Raw genomic sequence first — 13,945 nt, 5'->3', positions numbered from 1 at the left:
CGTATATTATTTTTTTAATAATATTACGTATATATTAAAAATTAATTACTAAATCAGCTACTAATATAAAATACATATTAAAATATAAAATACTCAATAAAAATGAATTAAATAATACATATATTTATATCTAATACATGTTGGTTAATTTCAGTATACACATAACATTTTTCCTATTTCGTTCTATTCATATTTTTTAAACTTCTCTTATCATTTTTTTTAGTAAAGTATCGTTTTTGTCCCCAACATTTGGGGTAAGTCCTATTTGTGTCCCTAACGTTTAAATCGTCCTATTTGTATCCTTAACGTTTATAAAAGTGATTCAATGTTATCCTACTATCAATTATACTAACAAATTAGATTATATTTTTCAATTATTTTCACTTGAATGTATTCATTCTCAATTAGGTCTCACTTGGATGTGGTCGATTTTAATATTATACCCACTATTTGTGTTTAAATTCAATTACGTCCCTAGAAAAGTGAATTATGTAAATGTTGTAGGAATTAGTTCCAACATTTGATGAGCTATTTTTCGGAATAGATCATCGATTCTATCCCAGACATTTGTATTCTAACTTCAAGAAGAGATTTTTAAAACTCAAACTAAAGCGCTCATGATGTGTAATTGACGGTAGGATAACATTGAATCACTTTTACAAACGTTAGGGATACAAATAGGATGATTTAAACGTTAGGGACACAAATAGGATTTACCCCAAACGTTAGGGATAAAAACGATACTTTACTTTTTTTTTTTTTTTTAGTTAAACTTCTTTTAGGTCTTTGGTATAACAAAAATGTTTACTTTTATAAAGAGCATGAATGATTATTGGACTCCATACGTCTCTAAAGTCTAAATTTCATGGTCCAATAAGAGATTAAAAAAAATGTAAAAATATTTGTATAAATTAGTTAGACAAACAAAAAAGATTAGTACTTGAAATTGATTATGAGGGTTCTATTCCATATGCCACAGTCCAGAATTAGGTGGGACTTAGTGCGCTTATACATAACAAGTCAAATAATCACAAAACCAAATCAAATGCTATAATCTATATAGTTGAAGCAGCTCAATCCACCTCTTTTATTTGGGTATTTATCAAACCCTCTTTATAAAAGTGAAAGATAAAATTTTATTAAATTGGAAAAAGTACCCCAAATAAACAAGAAGAAAGAAATAAAAATCGGTTCATCATTCATCTGCATATGAAGAGTGGAGGAATAATTAAAAACCTAACCCTTTGAAATATATATGAAGCAGTTAATTATAACAAAAAAATAAATAAACAGTTTTCCTAAAAATGCACATAAATTATTGTTTTGTGTTACATATATAGTAATAAAAATTAGTCTCACGTCACCAATAATTAGCTAAAGAATTATGCAAGAAGTGTCACTAGCTAAAGACAGCACCGGATAAGCTCACTTTCATTTCAAATGTAATTATTGATTGTTCCTTAGTTATAACTGGTCCAGTTTTTTATCCCTATATATATATAATTTATTTATATATTTCAAACTTTTATAATCATTTGCGGTATTAATTAAAACAAAATAGTAGTAAACAGAACTTAAAATGATTGAACAAGATTTGGTTAAACAACTTAACATTATTATTTTTTTTTTTAAAAAGGAAAAAAAGGGTTTGTCATGAACCACAAAAGATCTTATAAGCTGTGTTTGTTTCTGAGAATAGGACAAGACAAGACATTAAGAACAAGACACAAAGAACAGAGACATAAAATTTTGTATTTTTGTATTTTATTTTGTGATAAACTAGAACAAATTATGAAAATTCAATTTATTCTCATTTTTTTATTTAAAAATTTTGAGAAGAAAAATATAATAAAAATAAAATATAGGGTAAAGTATACTTTTTGTTCCTGAAATTTGACAAAATTTTTAAAAATACTTCTAAGTTTTATTTTGTTTCAATTTTGTCTCAAAAGTTTTCGATTTGCATCAAATATACCCTGACGGCTAAGTTTTCAAAAAAATTAAGATCAATTCAACAACAATTTCATAAGAACAACCATCAACACAAGCAAATTAAGCATAATTTTCATGCATTATTGTTATATTGGTCTTAAATTTTTTAAAAATTCAGCCATTGAAGGTATATTTGATGCAAATCGAAAACTTTTGGAATAAAATTGAAACAAAATAAAATTTAAGGATATTTTTGAAACTTTTGCCAAATTTCAGAGACAAAAAGTATACTTTATCCTAAAATATAATTATAAAAAATTAACAAAAATAATAAAAAAATAAAAAATAAATAATGTCTCTTGTTAATTTTTTTATGTCCTTCCTGAATATAATGTCTCTATCCATATCTCATCTATCAAACATAATTTTATGTGTCAGTATCCCTATAAACGCAACCATAATGCCTAAAGTTCTCACGGTACATTACTTGTCTTCATGCATTTATCCTTCCTATTTGTCTTGGATCCTACGTTAGTTGGTCAATCTTGCTTCAAAAAAATAATTGAATTGCTAATTAATAATTATATTCTTTATATATGTGATCATAACGTACTCTTTGTTTTCTATATCTACATATATAACTATGATTCTATATATGAACCTCATCAATATATATATAGGACGAAAATAACAGAAATAATAATAGATGAACCCTTCATGCGTGCTTTGACAATTCGGAAATCATCTAGGGTTTTTTCTATTACTTATAAAATTATAATCAAATAATTGCACTACTCATTTATTTAATTGAATCACTTATTATTTCATGAACTTTTTTATTTGAATAATAAATATAAATTACATATCTCAAATAATATCAGTATCAGTCATATTTATTAATTTGAAATAAATAGAGTCACGAGCTAAAAGCAAGGGCACTTCTGGATCATATACATGAAAGAGTTTTCCATAGCTTATACACGAAATTATATTTGTACGTTTTTTGAGTATACATGCAACCTCATCCTTTAGCATTAAAAAAGATATAGTCTCATCATAAAAAGAAAATATACGAATAAGTGATAGAATTACTATGTATGTATATATATAAGAGGACCACTGAGTAGTAGTGTTTTATAATTTATATATAAATATATAAGTGTTGGGGTGGGACAAGGTCACTTTCTAGCCAACTTATTAGGAGTAAACATTGTTGTGTTGTCACCTTAGCCATTAAAATACGGTGAAAACTCATATGCAGTTAACTTCACATAAAATTAATAATTGAAAGCTATTAGATGATAATTTAGTCAAATTTGTTAAATTATTTAATGATTATCAACTATCAACTTTATATGAAATTGACTTTTCACTTTAAAACACACTAGTTATTTATAGGGGTGTTCGCGGTGTGGTTTGGCTCGGTCTTAAGAAAAAAAGTAATCCGATCCGAATGCTTAATTTATGTGCGGTGCGGTTTGGATTGGATGAAATTTTTTTAGAAATCCGATCCGATCCGATTACAAGCAGTTTGGATCGGTTTGGATTTGCGGTTTTTTAAATAATAAAAAAATTAAATACATATAACAAGTCTCAACATCAAATTTTAAATAATCAACAATGACATAACAAGTTTTAACAATATCTTAAAAAGCTAACGATAACATAACAATAAAAATAAAATTATAGGTTAGTTAAAATAAATAAATAAATAATATTTTAAACAAAAAATATTTATTAAATAATAATAATACATGAATAATAAAAAAATGTATAACAAATTGAACATGTTATAAGTATAATTGTAAATATAATAATAAAATAATAATATTATAGCACATTATGCGGTTTGGATTGGATTGGATCAGTTATGAAAAGTAGATCCGAAATCCGATCCAATCCAACGGTTTGCAAAAAATAGAATCCAATCAAATTCGAATTAGTGCGATTTTGATCGATTTTCAGTTTGAATCGAATTGAATAAACGATTTAATTTAGATCGGTTTAAATTTAAACACCCCTAGTTATTGATGCGAATGAAATTTGAAAGAGCAAAAGAGAAAGCTGAGCTAATACCATGTTGCTTATTAATTAATTGCTTCATGTTCACGAGTACCCAAATTTGGATAACAACTAATCAATCACGCTCTCCTTACTTCGATTTTTGGGGAAACAATACGAATAAATGGACATGGAATTAATGCGAGCTGCACTATACCTAGCTACTACCATCCAGATGTGATTATTCATTTTCGTATCAATACGGTTTTTAATTTCTTACCAATGATTTTAAGTACGAGTATGTATTGCACATTTTACACAAGAGAATATTATATTTTTTGAGGCAATAATGGTCAATTCAATGTTTATAGGTGAGTAATGAGTTGAGGGCTCAACCCAATTACTACCTAACACATCAACTTAGGCACCGTTCAGCCTAACTCTGTGGCCTTTAATTCAATCTATATATGGACTAATTTTATTTTACTCTATTTAAATCGGACTAATCCACTTTGAATTCACTACTCTTATGTCTCCAATCGTATAGTTTTCTAAAAATTCAATAAACATGATTATATATATAGAAACCATATATTAATTGAAGGTCTGTTTTGCTTGTACTTTCCAGTAGTATGGTCCCTCAAAAAATATAAATATTTTTGTAAAAAGTAAAAATAGTGTCGCTTGTACTTCCTAGTCAATTTTAGATGTAGTACAATCTCATCCTCTCTAGAAATTTAAAAAAAAAAAAAGTATGAAAAGATAAAGTAAATGGTGTTGGAACCACTTGATGAGTGCAGCATCATGATGATCATCATTACATAACGAACTTTAATTCATTGACTTGCATGGCTCATGCAACCCTATTTACAGTGCGTTTGCATGTGCGTAGTTATTAATGAATTATGACAACGACAATGGTGCATGTCATACTGTTACCTCTATTTATATTCAACCAACTTTTCTATCTACTGCTCACTCTAGTAGGGTAGGGACATTCTAACTTTTCAACTATTGGGCTGGGCTGATAAATGAATCAGCCCAATAACAATATGGGCCGTATTGCTAGTCAGCCCAACTTTTGGCCCAAACTTGCCTTTTGAAAAAATGCAGCTGTGGTTGTAGTAGCAGCCAGCCAGCCACTGCTTCCCGAGTATCATGGCTGACCGAGACCGTGACCGTGACCGTAATCGAGACCGGGAAAGGGAACGAAGGCGAGACAAGGATGACCGTGACCGTGACCGTGACCGTGAACGTGACCGAGAACGGGATCGAGTTCGGAGCAAGAGATCCCGTTCGCGGTCACCTGACCGTGCTGCCCGCTCCCGCCACACTCGCTCTCGCACTCGCTCGCCTGACCGGTACCGCTCTCCGTCCCGTTCCCGCTCTCCAGCGGACCGCTCTCACCGGCGGCGTCGCCACCACCGGACCCCTTCCCCGGACCCTCCAAGAAAGCGGCACCGGAGAGACTCCCCCGAGGACGCGAAGAAGGCGGTTTCTGACTTCGTGGACGGGATCGTGAAGGAGCAGCAGCAGAAGCAGAAGGAGAATGGTGCTGGAGTTGAAGGAGAAGCAGCTGAGACCAACGAAGACGAGATGGAAATGATGAAGATGCTTGGGATTCCCACAGGATTCGATTCCACCAAGGGAAAGCCTGTGCCCGGTGCTGACGTCAGCGGCGTCAGAGCCGTCACCAAGCGCCAGCCGAGGCAGTACATGAACCGCCGTGGTGGCTTCAATCGCCCATTGCCTGCTGAGAGGAATCGATAGATTGCCCCTAGGGTTTCTTTGAGGTTTGTACATGTTACTTTACTCTATTCAATTTCTCGCGAATTGGGATGGATTACTGTTTATGTCGAATTTGATGCTTCGGATTAGGTTTGGAGTATTTAACTCAGCTCAGTAGTTGATTGGATTCGTTGTATGTTTTCTTATCATTGTGAGTGCTGTTTTTGCTCAAGGAATGAGCTTTCTTCCGTTCCAAAATCAAAATCAGATGGTGAAACGTGAATTCTGCTAATCTTTTCATATATTATAGAATGGCATTTGCAAAGCAATTTGAGTTAGTGAGCATTGGTTCAATTTGGTTGTGATTGGCTTTCTTTTGATGCTAGTGTTGTGACTAAGGGATAATTGAACTACTTGTTTTGTTGCACTTAGATTGATTAAGGATGGGGCTTTTTGTTCTTCTTCCTCCTCCCTCTTTATTTCTTCTCAATCACTTTGTTTATGTGTTCCTTCATTTATTGTTTTTCCTCTGCTAGAATAACGGTGACTAAGGGTAACTGTCATTCCCCAAAGGGCAGTTTCAATTTCATGATAATTCCAATAGGCGGGGGTAGTATCCTTGTGTACCTTGGATTGGACTTGGACATGCAGTGTGTGGGGGGCTATTGATCTAGAATAATGTTGGTAGGATTTGGGGAGTGTAGAACTTTGTGTATGTGAAGTATTCGTTATTCAAGACTCTTTAGAATAACTTTATTTTTAGGGATTAATAGTCAAATTAGTCCCTAAAAGATAAGGCATTTTTTCAAATTCATCCCTGAAAGATTTTTTCAATCAAATTGGTCCTTCAAAGATTACGAATTAATCATATCTGTCCTTCAGTTACTCCACTCACAATTTTTGTCAACGATTGATGATGTGAAATGTTAACTAATAGTATATATGACACATAACATGTTCAATTAGACGACGACTAAATATGTTTACAAAAATCTATCAATTTAGTCACTAGGTCATATTAGAAATATGATCTTTGTAATTAGGGAAAATGACCAAATTAATAAATTTTCATAAACATATTTAGTCAATATCCAATTAGGCATATTAGATTATAAGGTATTATATATGTTATCAATGAACGTTTTACAACATCAATTTTTGAAGAAAGTTGTTAATGGAGTGACTGTGGGACAAATATGATTAATTTGCAATTTTTGAAGGACCAATTTAAGTGAAAAAATTTTTCAGGGATGAATTTGAAATATGTCTTATTTTTTAGGGACTAATTTGACTATTAACCCTTATTTTTAGAGGTATTTCGTTTATAAAGAATTAAAGATTTATATTGGAGATTGTCAATCTAACTAAGAAATATGATTGGCAATATGAATAATAGTTAATTAGTGATCCCTGTTTGGAAAGACTATTACACATCAATGCATTGAGTATGTGTTTTTTCTTTTTCTCTCTTGAGGCAAAATTTTCCATTACATTTCTTCTTTGTATGATTCATGTTCCTAAGTTTGAAACATCTTGATATCGGTAATATTTCTCTATTAGACCGATGTTGGCTGTAGTTATATTTCTTTCTCAGCCATTACAAAGAAAGAAGTTATCTGTCTTGCTACTGCTTTTGCTTAAGCAGATGCTATCATTGGATTCTTATTTTTTTTATTTTTTGCAGATGGTTTATGGTTTTGGTGAAGGTTCACTTATCCGTGCTGTAAGTCTGTAACGGTGTTCATTTACTTGTGCTAGCTCGATGTCCAATTTAATTGCTGTTGGGTATGTTTTAGTTGTAGTACCTAATTGTGAAGTAGTGGCACTCAACCAATTTCTTGTGGATAACCGCATGCAATGCAGGTGCTTTGATTGTGAAGTCGAGTGATTCTGGATTGGACATCATGGCCATGGAAGTTCATATGCTTTCTGACCTAAATTATTATTATCCCAAAGTGCGGTAGTTTTAGGCCGAAAACAAACAAGTTTACGCCTGTGAGAAAGAAGAGGAAATAGGGATAAAGAAATACATGCTATGTGACAATATGTGCCTCCTTTATTTCCAAAGTTTAGTTGGTCTTGCTCACAAAATCTTGAAAATTTAGGGTGCTTTTGGTTTGTATTTTTATTTTTTGTTTTTATTTTTAGTATTTTTGGATTTTATTTAAAAAAAAGTAAAAATATAGAGTGAAAATAGAAAACAGGATTTTATTGTTTTCACTATTTTTACTGTTTCCTTCACAAAATTCAAAACACAATGAAAATGCAAATCAAACGCACCATTAGTTATCCTTATTCTCACTTATCATCAAACATCAAAGTCAACCCGAAATTTTTCAATGGATGAAAATGTTGATATCTAGTTCTGTCTATCAAAAGTTTATACGATCGTTTTAAGTCATTCATGCTTTAATCTTTATAATTCGTACAAGATTCAATAGTAAAGTTCTTCTCTTCCACAGTTAATCACTCTTCTCTTGATCTTCTATATAAGAAATATAAAAAAAATTAACATTAATATTATTAAAAATAAATAAATAAAGGAGCAAAATCTTCCCGTCACATATATAATTAACAATGATTCATTATAGAACGCACATGTCAAGTATTTTATATAGTGAAAATTTAGTTATCTTTATGTGAAGTATTCGAAAATTGTTAGATAATTATTTAATAAAATATGACAAATCATCTAACGATTTTTTATTTTCAACTATCAACTTTATATGAAGACAATTGTATGTGAATCTTCACAATTTTATATTTCAATTAGGGCTGCACACAGATTAGATCGGATCGGATATAGTCTATAATTTTATCCAATCCGCACTGTGCTCATCGGATTGAATCGGATACGATATCTGCATTTTTTTAAGTTGGATCCGATTCGATCCGTATACTTGCGGATCGGTTCGGATCGAATTGGATATTGGATATATCTACATAATTAAAAAAAAATTGTTTTAAGGCCCGTTTTGACTCTAGAAAATCTATTTTTTCACTTGTTTAAACCTATTTACTCCTAAAATATTATCAATAAAAGTTTTATTGAATAACAAAAGAAAAATAATAACACAAGATCTAAGTTTAATTATTCTAAGTTAAAGTACAACATAAAAAATTAAAAAGAAGATCATAAAATTTATAAAACAACACACTAAAATTCATATTACATTAGGGTTTACTTTCTTAAACTATGCTATTTATGAGACGTGCGGATATGCGAAACGGATCCGCAGACTACCAAATCCGCAATCCGATCCTACCATAGTGCGGATCAGATAATATTCATAAAATTCGGATTAAATACGGATAATTACCGCAAATATATAGAGATTATCCAATCCACGTGCAACCTAATTCTAATGAAAAATTCTTAAGTCATAATGATATTGTCATACTCAGTTCGGTCATTACTCATTAGTCATTACACTTTACACCAAAATATATTGTTATCCGGTTGTACGTGCACTAAACCCGCTTTTGTATTTTGGCGGGTTAAATTAGTTGTTCAATGGTACTACTTTTACACATAACTATTGCCAACTTGCATAGGCCACAACGATCCACGTTTGACTTCGTAGGATATAAGTCCAAACCCACTTACTCCAATTGCTAATACAAAATAATGAAAATTGAATTTGTTCTCCAATCATGTGCATATGCATTGCCTTGAAAACAAGGGATTCATGTCATAATCCATGGGCTGGTTTGGTTTTTGCCACAAACATTTTTATATTATCCTATAGTACTTGTACCTGGATTCCGCGCAGCATCAATCCATAGGCCAGATCAGTTATGCACAAAAGTTTAAGGAGTGAATACTCATCCGGCCCTGACAATTATCTCGAAAGGACAACGAAACTCCCAATTAAAAAAACACCTAATCTAGCCTCTGATCTTTTCTTTTGGATTGATTAGCTCCTGTGCCAAAAAAATAACATTGATTTTTTTTGGCACAGAAGCCTCGTTATCCTTTCGAAGTAATTTTCAGGGGCCAGGTTGGGTTTTTTTTTTTTGTCAAGGGTCTCGTTGTCTTTCAAGATAATTGTCAGAGCTGTTTTGGGTTGTGTTTGTTTTTTAAATGGTGAAAACTCAAGTGAAATTGACTTCATGTGAAGTTGATATTTGAGAGACGTTAGATAAAAATTTAGTCAAATCAGTCAAACCATCTAACGACTCTCAGGTATCAGCTTCAGGTGAGGCCGACCGAGTTTAAAAATAAGAGCAAAAGCTCAATCATATTTGCACCTATGCTAAACAAAACCGCTAAAACTCTCGATAATCAATCTTATTTATGAAGCAGTCACATGACCAAACAGTAAATAAAAGATGACAGAAAACAAAAGCAAATAAAAAAAAGATGAAAACGAGGAAACATGAACAGTAAGTGCTGCAGAAGATTGAAGGGTCTTAATTAAGTGGAAGGAGGTTTGTGGATGAGAAAAGCCATGGCTTGCATGTGGCGATGATCATCAAAAGCCAAACATCTTATATAAGCATTTGGGTATTGCTCTTTGCACTCTTTGATCTCATTCATTACTTGTGATGAATCAGTGCAACCAAAAAATGGTAGCTTCCACAGTGTCCAATATCTTCCATCATAGTACCCTGGCATTCTGCTGTTCTCTCTTCTAATATACCCTACCTGATCCAAGTTCCCTACAAATTATTACATGCATATATGCAAATGCATTATTATTCTTGACAACTTGTATTACAAACACTAATTACCTCATCAAATTCAAGGCAAGGAGTCCATCCTTTCTTCAGCATGTAGTCAATCTCCTTTCCAATGGACTCATCTGAAAGTGGAGGCAGGTATGACAGTGTCTCAAACTTCCTATTATTGATTGGATTCCATGTCTGTTCTTAATTAAAAAACAAGAAGGGAGCAAATTATATATAATATATTATAGAAATCATACATATAAATATATATGAATTCTTCTCACCTTCATGCAGTGAGTTTTGGAGCCATTGGAGACTATGTTCTTTTTCTTGCACCATTCAATGTTAGTAGTAGTAGTAGTATAAAGATTTGAAGAATTGGCCTTTAAACCAACATAGCCAGCCCCAGAAACCGGAGCTGCAAAACTTCCAGCATACATGTTTCTCAAACTGAAGGTTGATCTGATCTTGAAGGAGGCACTGATGAAGTTGTGAAGAAAAGAATAATATAATGGAATGAAGGGAGATGCTGAAAGATGATAGTATTTAGTAAACTGTGGGCACTTGAAAGTGGAGAGTTGCATATAAAGCTACAAAGCCTTGATCTCATCGACACTCAATAGTAAAAATGTAAAACTACATTATTGTTAGCATCATGTTTTTAAAGTAATTATAATTATTTATTAGAGTTTCTGCTATGCTATTCTAGCAATGCAAGTTGTAAGACAGTATAGTTTTATTTTAATATTAATTAATAAATAAATTAGAAGGAATGATTCGTCCAACTTTTTTTACTGTTGGCTTTTTTGTTGGTGCGCTAACAAACAAGTTTGGATGGATGTGACATTATTGTGGATGTGTCTGGAAACCTTATTTACAAGTACTGCAAAGTGCTAGGTGTTCATGCAGTTACATCTGAAATCTCTGGCATTTTGGAACTTATTGGCAATGAAAAGAATGCACCGTTTGCTAATGCTAAATGAAAGAACTGTGACATTGTCTTTCATCAATTTTACTATATGAGATGCCTTCAGACTTCAGAAATACATACCCACATGCTTTCAAAACCTCTTAACATGAATGAATATCTTGGAAAACATGAGATGCCTTCAGACTTTAGAAATACATACCCACATGCTTTAAAAATCTCTTTAACATGAATAAATATCTTGGAAAACCATCAAGCATTCTTCCTTCGGTTCCCATTTATAAGTTACTTTTAGAAAAGGTTGCACAAGAAATTACTAAAAGAATATTTAACACCAAACATGCTTTCAATATATTTAAAAAAGAAAAATCTTTTTGTACAATGAATTGATCTACTGAAGAGCCAAAAAAATACTGATCCTTGTAACAAGCAGAAGTCTATTGTCATTCCATTTCCCAGAGGCAATTATATTGATTGATCGAGTTCCCAAATTGAAAAAAATTATCAATTTGAAACTGTATAATTAAAGTAAATCTAAAATTCGCACATCATCATGTGAATGACAATGCTGCTGAATAAATATATTCGATTACTGTCTAAATGGATGAATATCAGAAATCTTCTAAAGAATTACAGCATCAATCACAACCCTGGAAAGGGCAGATCAATGCCAAAGCTTCATGCAGAATCCTGCCGGCACCACTGAAGTTCTCTTGCTGGATATGCATTCTGTGAAAGTGTCCACAAGTTGCTCAGCAAGAGATGCTGGATCTTCAAGAAATGTGTCTATGTATATTTTCACAATCCTCATTTCTTGTGGGCTTGCTCTTAAGCTATACCAAGTCAGAAACTTCTGCCTGAAATTCTTCTCTATGTGCCCTTCACACTCTAACCATCTAATCACCTTCACGTAATACTCAAAATTGTGATCTGAAAACCCGTTTGCTGTGCAGCCCTCATCTGGCCTTTCCCCGCTTCTCTTCTTTGACGTGCTCCCGTCCCGAGCCCCTTCCCTCTTCCCGGATCCATTTTCTTGATCTTTTCCACCAGATTTAGATCTCCCATTTCTTCCTGGCCCATCCTTGAGTATTTCCAACTTGCATGGGGTATTAGGTAAGCCTCCTTCTGAGCTAGCTACTAATGGCACACATTCTCTGCCAGTTAACACCGGCGAATTCAACCCGTCATCAACGCTCATGTCCTCAGTGACTTGTTCCTCTGGTGAATGATTGTTTTCAAGCTTTAGTACATCAGAACCTGGAATGGGGCCAGCCATTCCTGCAGAATGCTGCTTGTCCAACAAGGAATCTGCATCTGTGGGAAGTCCTGCTCCACCTATATTGGAACAGATAATAGTACCATTTGATAAATTTCCAGTAGCAACTTGATCAGAATCCTTGCAATAATTATGATAATTTTCTGACCGATTATCAGTCTGGTCACTATATGGATTGCTGTTATTAGTTTCATCTTCCACTGAAGATGGATTGGAAAGGCTGCTGCAGTTGGTTACTGGGCTCTGGCTTCTTTCCGTTGCCGAGCAATTAGGGGCTTCATCATCACCGTGCTCTGTTGAGATATGAACTTCACACATGCCCGACTCCCTCGAGTCATTAGAAACAACTTTGAAAGTGTATTCTGTAGCAGGAATAAGATCTCTGACACTGAACCTTCTATTTGGAAGAAGCAAAGTGCAAGTAGGGTCCACTGCGTAGTCCTCATCATCAGCTTTGCGATGCCACAAGGTGAAACCAGAAATATTTTCTCCATGATTTTCATATCCCAAAATAATAGCAAGGGATGTTGCAGTGATGTCTTCAAACCTCACCATGCTTGGAGCAAGCATTTTTGCATCTGGAAGTGTCAAGTAAAATTCAATAACAATCTGCGGACACCTTTACTATGCATAAAAATACCATAGTAATGTTCATCTAAACATAATTTTGGCTAATTGGTGGAGGTAACAGAATTACTGAAGGGTAAAATTAGACATGTTATTTACCGATAGGTGTTGATTGATCAACTTGATTAGTTAGATTAGGTGATATAGGCGAGATCCTTTTTGAAAGCAGTGAATCAAGAGATTCCAGAGCAGATCCACAGAGTTTCTGAACCCCTGGTCCAGATGAAAGCCTATTCACAATCCCCCTACCAATCTTTGCTGGTGAGCTGGTCAATGGACCCACGTCAGGTTCAAGTTTCTTCACTGCTTCATCAACAATTTCATAAATCTTTTGATACATTTCAGTCCCTTGAAGAAGTCTTTGGCATAAGGAGACACGGTAACAAAGTATGTCCACACGTCTGGTATCCTTTGCCACTGTCAGTTGTTTTCTCATGCACCTAAATTTAAGAAACAACACCAGATGAGATTGACCTTACCCTACAGATTTTCAAAATTTAATTCTTCAAGGAACACAGCATATACTACATATAATAAACGAACAAATTTACCATCTGTTGCATTGAATTTATAATAACTACTTCATAATGTTGAGTATAATTCACTGGTCAGAAGAGAACATTCAACAATTTCTCAATTTTTTCTCTCTCACACTCAAAACAGATCATACCAAGACTCATCGACAAATGGCATTCAATTCATGTTAAAGAAAATTACAAACAAAATGCCAGGGTTCTAGATTCTATATTCATATTCTAAAAACCTTTTAAAATCAGCAAGAT

General features: G+C 33.2%; 3 protein-coding genes across 6 annotated transcripts in view; 1 reads left to right on the top strand and 2 right to left on the bottom strand.

Annotated features, from left to right (window-relative positions):
* LOC107642456 (U4/U6.U5 small nuclear ribonucleoprotein 27 kDa protein) lies at positions 4,986-7,761 on the top strand. Of its 2 annotated transcripts, XR_001620667.2 has the most exons (3): positions 4,986-5,726; positions 7,346-7,384; positions 7,525-7,761. XR_001620667.2 is itself a non-coding variant. In XM_016345820.2 (2 exons), exon 1 carries the CDS (start codon positions 5,092-5,094, stop codon positions 5,701-5,703), a length of 612 nt encoding a protein of 203 aa, XP_016201306.1. In that variant the 5' UTR covers positions 4,999-5,091; the 3' UTR covers positions 5,704-5,726; positions 7,346-7,540. The 2 variants fall into 2 exon arrangements, 1 of the variants encoding a protein (XP_016201306.1); XM_016345820.2 differs by having other exon boundaries at positions 4,999-5,726; positions 7,346-7,540.
* LOC107642447 (ribulose bisphosphate carboxylase small chain, chloroplastic) lies at positions 9,919-11,023 on the bottom strand. The gene is made up of 3 exons (XM_016345809.2): positions 10,617-11,023; positions 10,396-10,527; positions 9,919-10,309 (listed from the first exon to the last, which is right to left on the bottom strand). The coding sequence occupies exons 1-3, from the start codon at positions 10,914-10,916 to the stop codon at positions 10,079-10,081; spliced, it is 663 nt and encodes a 220-aa protein (XP_016201295.2). The 5' UTR covers positions 10,917-11,023; the 3' UTR covers positions 9,919-10,078.
* The window catches only part of LOC107642437 (VIN3-like protein 2), a 9,024-nt gene continuing 6,666 nt past the window's right edge, over positions 11,588-13,945 (bottom strand). For 2 of the 3 annotated variants that reach the window (XM_016345797.2, XM_021106852.1), the window contains exons 4-5: positions 13,263-13,603; positions 11,632-13,114 (exon numbers count right to left, since the gene is read on the bottom strand). In XM_016345797.2, coding sequence (XP_016201283.1) covers positions 11,925-13,114; positions 13,263-13,603 — 1,531 coding nt within the window. In that variant the 3' untranslated portion in view covers positions 11,632-11,924. Of the gene's footprint in view, positions 13,115-13,262; positions 13,604-13,945 lie in introns of all 3 variants that reach the window. The other variant, XM_021106855.1, reaches the window with a different exon arrangement.

This window comes from Arachis ipaensis, chromosome B01, assembly GCF_000816755.2.
Source record: "Arachis ipaensis cultivar K30076 chromosome B01, Araip1.1, whole genome shotgun sequence".
In the NCBI taxonomy this organism is placed as follows: Eukaryota; Viridiplantae; Streptophyta; class Magnoliopsida; order Fabales; family Fabaceae; genus Arachis; species Arachis ipaensis.
The sequence above is the reverse complement of the archived record's forward strand: the minus strand, read 5'-3'. Positions and strand labels throughout refer to the sequence as shown.